Source organism: Acartia tonsa, chromosome 2 (assembly GCF_053477335.1).
Source record: "Acartia tonsa isolate MP-2025a chromosome 2, ASM5347733v1, whole genome shotgun sequence".
NCBI lineage: Eukaryota > Metazoa > Arthropoda > Copepoda > Calanoida > Acartiidae > Acartia > Acartia tonsa.
This window is the reverse complement of record NC_137261.1, coordinates 15,694,220-15,704,351: the sequence shown is the minus strand read 5'-3', so window position 1 is coordinate 15,704,351 and position 10,132 is coordinate 15,694,220. Positions and strand designations below refer to the sequence as shown.

General features: G+C 31.6%; 2 protein-coding genes across 3 annotated transcripts in view; one reads left to right on the top strand and one right to left on the bottom strand.

Annotated features, from left to right (window-relative positions):
- The window catches only part of LOC145305586 (mannonate dehydratase-like), a 284,200-nt gene that overhangs the window by 184,261 nt on the left and 89,807 nt on the right, over nt 1–10,132 (bottom strand). The window lies entirely within an intron of this gene.
- Nucleotides 6,549–10,132, top strand: part of LOC145305522 (uncharacterized) — a 48,002-nt gene continuing 44,418 nt past the window's right edge. For both annotated transcript variants that reach the window (XM_080147166.1, XM_080147158.1), the window contains exons 1-2: nt 6,549–6,611; nt 9,022–9,091. In XM_080147166.1, coding sequence (XP_080003292.1) covers nt 6,551–6,611; nt 9,022–9,091 — 131 coding nt within the window. In that variant the 5' untranslated portion in view covers nt 6,549–6,550. The remainder of the gene's footprint in view (nt 6,612–9,021; nt 9,092–10,132) is intronic.

Below are 10,132 nucleotides of genomic sequence, written 5' to 3'. Positions count from 1 at the left end.
TTCTATCATATAAAGTTGTTGTCAAAAAAGTTAAACCCCAATTTTTTTAAAAGTTTTAATTAACATGCAGCACAATGATTTCGAAGGTGCTTTGACTTTTGTGTCAGAACCTAAATTGGGATATAGTGAATTTTATTACCCTAGGTTAGGTAACTTCATTTCACTTTTCAATAAAATCTAAAATGCAGCGGTTTTTGAGAAAATTAGATTTGAAAATTTAAAGTTAAATTTTCATCCCCTAAGAGTTATCGAATAATCATGACAAGAAAAGCAAAGAATATTAATCTAAAATTTTGAACAACTTTGCTTTTATAAAGTCTTTCATAAAACATCTCTATATATGATTTATTTAAGGCTGAATTTCCGTGACCTTAGCAAAGCAATTGATAAAAATGGCCATTAACTAACTCCCTTCAGGAGTGGTTTTATGAAGAACTTTATAAAAGAAAAGTTGTTCAAAATTTTAAATAAATAATCTTTGCTTTTCTTGTCATGATTATGCGATAACTCCTAGGGAGAGAAAATTTGACTTAAAATTTTCAAATCTAATTTTCTAAAAAACCGCTGCATTTTGAATTTTATTGAAAAGTGAAATGAAGTTATCTAACCTAGGGTAATTAAATGCACTATGTCCCAATTTAGGTTCTGACACAAAAGTCAAAGCACCTTCGAAATCATTGTGGCAGACTTTCTGGTATCGACTAAAAAGTTTCTTCGCTGCTTAAATCGTATCTATTTATTATGAAAATTAAAACATGTGCAAATTAATGAAAATATGTATTTGTTACGGATAGACGGACCGACCCTGATTAAAGAAAAGCTTCTTTCTCGTTTTACCAAATAATAATGAATTTTGTTGTAAAATTTGGAATGATTATTAGTTGTGTCCTCAATCAGATAGATACAAAAACACACAAGAATGAACAAAATACAAAATGCACGATGAAATAAAAAATAAAAAAGCTGTGCACTGAAATTCATTTTATATTAGTTTTTGATTTTCCATCTGATTGAGTTGGTTTTTTTTATGCTGGTATGCCGAAGACAGCTCTTTCCGCGGTAGTCAAATGAAAAATTCCAATTTCGTTAGATCTGAGAGGCTGAAGGCCCAGCCTAACAAAACTGGTATTAATTTTAAGATTGCTATTCTATGATTAGTTAAAATTGTCTCCAATATGGTATGAAATGTAATTTTTCAGTATGGCTAAAAACTGATTCAAATCCATCGGATATTAATCGGTTTCGAAGCCATACTGGAAAAGGTTTTTAATTTGGTTCATAATATTTTAAAGAATCCCGATTACAGATTCGATTCTGAATTCTGAGTAGCTGCGCCTCTTGAGTAAAAACTTTGCATTATATTCATATTTTTTGAGGGGGAGATTACATATGTCATCTCTGGGAGAAATTTAAATATAATTGATTTGGGAGGCAAACTCTATTTTGGGCAAGGTTAATCTAAGTTGGGGAAGGGGGGGGGGGAGAGATTTTTTTGATTAGAGAAGAATGGGGATCTTTAAAAGCAAAGATTTACTACACCGTTGGCAAATCCGTCTGTGCAACGAATAATTATGGAAATTTTCGTGTTGATTGTAAATCTTACACAAAAATTTGTGGTTAAAAAAATATAATCGACTTTATAACCATTGCCCAAAAGTAACAACTAATGCTTAGCAACATACTTACACCTATTTATTAGAAATACGACCAAATTAGGTATCAATTAAAGCAATTTTAAACTAAATTTTATTTGTCCTATGGTCTGAGCTTTTGAGGCAAGTTGTTATGGAAATTGTCATCTTTGATAGTTTAATTTGAGAGTGTAGGGAGTTAGGATCTGTGATCATTTATCTGCACTGTGCACCACACACACACACACACACACACACTCACTCACACACACACACACACACCACACACACAATTAAGCAGAGCTGCTTGTGAGCTCTGGCCCAAACACAAATTATCAATTCATTTGTTTTCATTGTGTCAACAACAATTTTTTTATGTTTGATCATTTTTTGTCGGTGATAATTGTTTACAAATTAGTGATGTTTAAATTGTTTAGATAAAGTGGAGATTTTTAGTGATTAATTAGAGTAAATCATTTTTATGCAATAAAAAAACTTATCAATCAAAAATTGCATATTTTTGGAAACATTGTTCATTGAGAGTTTTTACTTTTAATTTATACATAATTAAGCAAAACTACATTTTTAATGTACTGTTAAAAAACGATAACATTGACAGAAATGAATTAAAGTACAGTTATTTATTCCATCGTATTATAGACAGCTTTCCGCGGATATTAAAATGAAAATTATAAGATTTAAAAGTTTAAATCCGATAAGGCCGAGGCCCGAGCTAACAGATCTTGTATTATTTGTTTGATTTTTATACTCTACGTGATTTTTCAGCATGGCTAAGAACCAGTTCTAATCCAGCGCAAGTTAATCGGTTTCAAAGGAAAATATATTAAATAATGTGTTTCGCCTTATCCCCAACAATTTTATTTTTTTATTTTAAAAAAATATCATTTCTTTATTGATGTGGGTCGCAATTAAGGGGGGGGGGGGTCCCTCCTCACATGAATACATGGCTTTAAATGATCACCAGTAGGTATACATATATTCCCAGAAAAGCACGACCTAATTGGTTCTGCAGTTAGCGGATAATTAGATCGGTTAATTACAAATTGTGCTGTAATATTATTTCAGCTGTGTTTAGTGCCCTAGGAAAATGGGGATAGATGTCACTGCTTTTGGCCTACCTATTCTATTGAGGGAAAGAGAAACAGGGAAGGAGGAAAGAAACTCCTTTAAAAGAGATGGGGTATAGGGTATTTCCTGACGACAATAGAAAAGGTAGGTCCAAAGCAGTGACATCTATCCCCATTTTGCTAGGGCATTATAGACAGCTACAAAATTATTAAAATTACCTAAAACCTGAAAAAAAGTTTATTAATCAACCTACAACATCCCCTAGTTATAAAAGAACTTTTAAAGATATATATCATAAATTTGAAATTAATAATATGAAATCATATATAATTAGATATCCAGATACCCAACCAAATAAGGATATTAGATTTATAGCATCATTTAATCATAATGTAAAACAATATTTATAAATGCAACGTTAATATATGATGATATTTAAACTAGGTTAAGAGTAAGTTTTGTTTATAAATTTTAAGATTATTTAAATCATTGATTTAAGAAAATCATGAAAAAATTTTAAATGGTTTTTACATTTGGACGAACAATGAAAAAATGACAAGGAAAAAAAACCCTAAAAAGATATGGATAATTCCTAGTTTTTAAGACGTAACATGCTGATTTTTTGAGGGACTTTCTTCGTCTTCTCAGATAAGCTATTAATATTTTTTCTTTATCTTTGTAATTAAAGATGATTAAGTTTACAAATTTCATCCTATAAAGTAGTAAGTCTATTTTGTCTGAAGCTTAACCTCCAATTTAAGGAAGCTTCACATTGTTCTTAGAGTGTTTTTATGCTATTTTATGATATCTTGAAATACTTAGCGCCCCTGAATACTAGGTGCACAGTCACTTGTCAAGTAATTTGCACTATACGACCAACATGACTTTATCAAATGCTACGCTTTTTAAGTCAATAAAACAATAAAAAAGGGTTAAAAATCAGAAAAAGTGCGTTTTTATGAAAATATTCTATTATAAGGAATATTAAAAGGATTCTAAGTAATTTCTTTTAAAACATTTATCAAAGAAAACTTTTAATGCGTAAAATGTTGAAAGAATGTTTTATGTAAGCGGATTAAAGTTTGGTTGAGTAATTATAAAACCACACTATATTGGAAAGTCAAATTATCTGTCATTAATTTTTATGAAAAAATCTTTCAACATCCATAAAAGCAAAGCTCTGAACGGTAGGACAAAAAAACATTAAAACTTGGTGAGTGTCAGAAATGAAAAATTAGAATATAAATATATAAAAGTCGAAACAAAATTATGTAAATTTGTTGAAAAAAACTGCTTGATACAGGATAATGTTTAAGGACTTACTCTTATTTTTTTGGACTTGATTATAGAGAAGCTTAGCGTATAACATTGTACTTTGTTGTCCTCGAATCAGTATAATAATAATAAGATCAATCGGATAATTATATCACATAAAAATTTGTTGTTTCGTTTGTAAAAGAAACTTAGCATTTAAAGAGATCACACAAACATAAATTTATAATAAAAGAATATCAACGCATTTAATATTAAACATTATCAAAATCTGAACAAAAGTTCCATTTAACTTATCCTAAGTTATAGTAGTTATCATGCAAATCGATAGGAAAATTCTAACATATCAAAACGATGAGAGCTATCCGTTACGACAAATGCACGGATCAACCCTAATTTTAGAAAAGCTCCGCCGTTAAACATTAAAAAGAAAGGGTTGTATTGTAATTTTGTATTTTAAAATTCCTTGGAAAATAACATTTTAAACCTAAAAAAAAAATAAGCTGGATGTACTAACCTGTTTCTGTTATGACTAAACGCACGTTCAAAAAAATATCTAATATGGGTTTTAGATGGCTGCTTAACCCTTTACAGTCGGGCCCCTTGCCGCAACTTAATCGGTCGGGGGGGGGGGGGGGCGTTCAACGCCCCCCCTAATTATCTCAGTTCCTATTAGAGCTAGAGGGCTAATTTTTTTTGTGCAAGTCCCCTGTTTGATAATGAATTTCCGACCTTTAATATTTAAAAATTTCAAACGGCTGTAATTTTCTTATTTTTGAAGCTAGAAGAAAAAATTTTCCCAGAAAATGTTTATTTTTATGTAAATTTTACATTAGAAATATCAAAATATAAATTTCAGCGGCTGCAGCTGTACTTGGCAACTGCCAGCCGCCGCAGTCGGCTGTCGGCGTGAAAACGGCGGCGGATCTTCATGAAATTTTAATACGTTATGTAGACATGTAAGAAAAGCTTAAGTTTAAAATTTGAAGTCTCTAAGTCAAAAATTGCGGCCACAGGAGCCTTTTAAAGATTTCTGGAGACCTGGAGGATCAGGACCTGGAGGATCATACCTGGAACCTGAAATTGACTTGAACACCTGTATTTCATATAAGGATGTGCTACTAGAGGATTTTTAGTATTTTGGTATGATAAAATGCTTTGTTTTAGTCAAAAAAAATATTTTTGCTCTTTACCTGGATGACCCTGCCAGGTTTGCTGGCATCCTGTGCCCGCCAGGATGGAGATATTCAAAAAATTCCAACTCTCAGTTATGTGTCATACCCATACTTAAAAAGTCAAGCAGTTTGGGCTCTTTATCTTTCACACACAGAAAATGAGATAGAAAAATCCCCCCCCCGACCGTTAAGGGTTAACTTGTTGTCCGCTTAAGCTTTGCGTTGTGTTTCTTTTATTGTTAACTGTGTATTTTGGCTCTTTTTTGTAGCTGAATTACTTTAAAACTCTTTTTGTCTGTCCTTCTGTCAGTCTAGCTTTCCCAATGTTTAATAGACATGCTTTTGAATAAAAAAATTTTGGATAGAAGTCTTTCATATTTTGAAATGTTACCTTATTTGTCTATTTTGCTATTCTTGTTTGAATTCTTAGTACACTTTTTAGTAGCGAAGCTACTCTATAATTTGAAATATCCGTCTGTCCTAGATTTTCACATTAGAAATTTAAGGTTTTCGTGATTTTTTAACTTTTATGTTTATTTTTTTTAACACTGCTCTATAGTTAATTTTTCCCCGAGTGTCCATCCCTAATTTTTGATCTCCGCTACTTAAGAGTTAAGACTCTTGGGACTAGGTGTCGCTTCAGGTACTAGACCTCCACGCACCTTGAAACATACATACAATACTTATGATTGCGTTGTAAAGCGTCCATTCACCCATCAGACAACCAACTCTCTGAGATGCACGAACTTTGTCTGAGAAGTCCCAACTGTGCATGGTAGCGAGTTGGGCCTGTTTTGGGCCAAGGCATTCCTCCCACTCTAACTATTTACGTCGCGCATCTGACATAGTAGCAGTGGGAACCTTTTTTAACGGCTTTAGTTATGACGTGGTGTCGGACCGAGATTCGAACCTATCACCTTCCTGACGACGAGCGGATGCGCTACGTGTTGAGCCACAGTCGCGGGTTAAAAATCCCTAATTTTTGAGCTCCGCTACTTAAGGATGTTGTCATCTTTGTTTATCTCCTTTTAATGCTAAATATTTTGCTAAAGTCAAACCACATAAAATTAACATTATTGGATAAAACTATAAAATAACGTAGTTTGCTTTTTTTCTGGAACTAAAGATCTCGGAAATTGCAAGTCTAAATTGGTTGTTCTTTTTAGTGAAGCTTTATAAATGTCTGGTTTTAAACTATTTTTCTGACTTCTGGCAAAATAGCCAGGAAATAATCTAACCACATATATAAAAATATAAATTGTAATTATACAATAAAAATTAGAAAAAAATGTATAACTCCTTTTTTTGTTAGTTCTTTTATGAAATTAAGAAATTCATATTGTTTTGTAAAAGACAATAAGCAAAAAAACATTTCAGGTTATTATGGAATCAGCAGCCTTGGTCTCTGCTGAAAGTGATCTTATTGATTGGATATGGGTAGCAGGTATGTAACAATTGATTGGATATGGGACCATGGGTACAGGGGTGTCCAAGCTTTTTATTTTGGGGGAGGTAAAATGAAAAAATATTTGAGGGTGCCCACGGCACCCCCAAATTCGTTTGGGGGGGGGGGGTAATCACCCTTTTACCCCCCCTCTTGGACGTCTATGCATGTCTATGGGTAGCAGGTATGTAACAATTGATTGGATATGGGTAGCAGTTATGTAACAATTGATTGGATATGGGTAGCTGGTATATAACAATTGATTGGATATGGGTAGCAGGTATATAACAATTGATTGGATATGGGTAGCAAGTATGTAACAATTGATTGGATATGGGTAGCAGGTATGTAACAATTGATCGGATATGGGTAGCAGGTATGTAACAATTGATTAGATATGGGTAGCTGGTATGTAACAATTGATTGGATATGGGTAGCAGGTATGTAACAATTGATTGGATATGGGTAGCAAGTATGTAACAATTGATTGGATATGGGTAGCAGGTATGTAACAATTGATCGGATATGGGTAGCAGGTATGTAACAATTGATTGGATATGGGTAGCAGGTATGTAACAATTGATTGGATATGGATAGCCGGTATGTAACAATTGATTTAATATGGGTAGCAGGTATGTAACAATTGATTGGATATGGATAGTAGTTATGTAACAATTAATTGGATATGGGTAGCCGGTATGTAACAATTGATTAAATATGGGTAGCAGGTATGTAACAATTGATTGGATATGAGTAGCAGGCAGGTATGTAACAATGGATTGGATATGGGTAGCAGGTATGTAACAATTAATTGGATATGGGTAGCAGGTATGAAACAAGTCATAAGAAGTTTTCCAGGGATCAGTGATTAAGAACTAACGTTTTGTTAACAATTATTTCTATTTAACAACTACTAGCGGTTTCGCCCCTAGCCTCTAGGGGATCTTTTCCCTAAAGGTTCAGGGGAGAATTAAAAAAAAAATTACATTTTTTTAGATGTTTTCTGTATTTTATAACATTTTACAACTTTTTATAACTCTTTATATTTTTTTATAACTTTTTATATTTATTTATATTTTTTAAAACCTTCGATTATTTTTCTCTTTCTTAATGTTTTTAATTTTTTGTGTCATTAGCCTTTTTGAGGCTTTGCTCCTACAGGAAAGGGAAGGTTTTACAATCTTTTTAATTTGACAAAACAAAGTTTAAAAGAAGAAAAGAAATTTCAAAAGAAAAAAAATTGAAAATATAAAAAAGTATAATAAAAACATATAAATGTATAAAAACATAAAATTTCAAATTAGGAAAAAAAATGGGGGGGGGGGATTTTCATTCTTTGGGGGTTGAAAATATATTAAAACCACCACAGGACCAATAGGTATATATACTGAAGAGTAGAATCCAATCCATTCAGTGGTTACCGAGATCTTAAGACGGACGAACGGACAGACATCATTCAACTTTGTACTATAGATATTTTTTTAAATATGTTTAAATGCACTTGTCCTGTGTCCCTATATTAGTGACGTTTTTTATGTACAATATCGTTTTATAAAAGAAACAGAATGCGTGTGTATGTCTGTGTGTACAAAAGGATCTTGCTAACCACTGATCCGATATAGTTCACCTTTACAATGTAGTTTCTCATAGATTCTTGGAAGGTTTATAACTTTTTTGGGGTTGATATTTAAATCCTTCTAAGAAAAATCGACATTAGAAAAAAATGCCCCCCCCCCCCAATTTATACTTTTTTATTTTACAGCTAAAAATGAAAATTTAAATAACCTAATAACCTACCACAATCATAGGAAAAACAGAACAATTGCTACACTTTACACAAATTGTTGAACTGCCTTACATTTTTAAAAGCGAAGCTTTTCTATAATTAGGGTAGGTCCGTCCGTCCGTCCGTCCGTAAGTCACAGTTTGGTCTTTTCGTCAATTCAAACAGGTTAGAATTGTCCTATCGATTCCAAACTTTGCATGATGATTCCTGTAGTAGTTAGGTACAATTTAGAAAGCGTAGCAACTCTATAATCAATACAAGAATGTCCGTATGTCCATTTTAAACATGTCGACTTTTAACTTTTTTGACAAGAAATTTTTGCATGTTAAAATTATACGATTCTTTAGATTTTTTGAAAACTATTCCTATTACAACAAGGTACAATGTTATAAGCGAAGCATCTCTATAAACAAGTCCCAAAAAATCTATTTATGCAGTTTTGGAAAAAATTTTACTTACAATATTGTTTGTAATGATTCATTAATATTCTGCTAATTCAGTTCTGACAATATACAAGTGTTAATGTTCGTTTGTCCTTCCATTTCAGAGCTTCGCTTTTATGGATGTTGTCCTCCTTGTTAAAAAACAAACCTTGTTAATCATAACATATTTTTTTTTATTTAGGTTACAGCAGTTTATCAACACTTGTAGCCATCCTAAATCTTCTCATTTTCTTTTCAGTTGGCAAAAATAGGAAAATTCATATTCATTTTGAATGCAAAGCTACTTTTTACATCTTTGTTTGTTTGTTTTTATAAACATAATGTGTGTATTCAAATAATGTAGAAGCTAGATTTGTTTTACTTATCCTATTCTATTAAAGGGACTGTGAACGTAAATTTTTCTCATCTTAATATCAAATCTTAACATTATCTCATTCATAATATCTCACAGATAGAGCAAAACGCGCTTTTGTTTGCTTAAAAAACGGCTTTTTCCGACGATTTTTATAAGGTACGGGGAAAGGAAGAAATTTTCCGTATTATATAAAATGTGCATTAAATTGCTTTTTTCTCCCATTATAGCTAAAATTAAACTTTTTCACATAGTTCTAGATTTTTCCTAACAGTTAAGCTGACTTTTAACATAATCCTTGCTTTAATCCAATGTATAGTTACATAGAAATTGATAAAATAAGCAATATTTTTTTATTGAAAACCAAATACAATAACAAAGCCAGAAACAGGTTTTTTATTAGTATCCAATTAACTTTAAATGGCCCATCTCTCGCCCACCTTTAATTACAAATTTGTAAATAATAAAGACGCAATATTTCTTTATAAACAGTCTGATAAAAGTGTAAACTAATTCTCCAAAGTGGGTTATTTATTGTTCAACACAATAAAAAAGGATATTATTATTTTATATAACCTATGAGATTCAACCCTTTGTAGACAGTGAGGTATTTTTTTTGTCAATAATACGAATTTAAAATATGTCTTTATTACCTAATTACTACGTTATAAAAAAACGAATTGGCAATTTTATAGCATAAAATAAATCCTTAACAGTAAGTAAATTGTTTCAACTATATATGACAAGTTAAATATCCCTACAAACATTATAAGAAACAAAAACGTTCAGATTTTCCCTGTTTTTTCCTTTTTCCCTCTCAAAATACCATAAAATCAAGGCATTATTTCTGGATATTTTTGTGAATAGGACATTTTTGGTTGATCAGTGTAGTGAAATGTGCTTAGTAAATGTTAAGATTTGATAATCAGATGAGAAATTT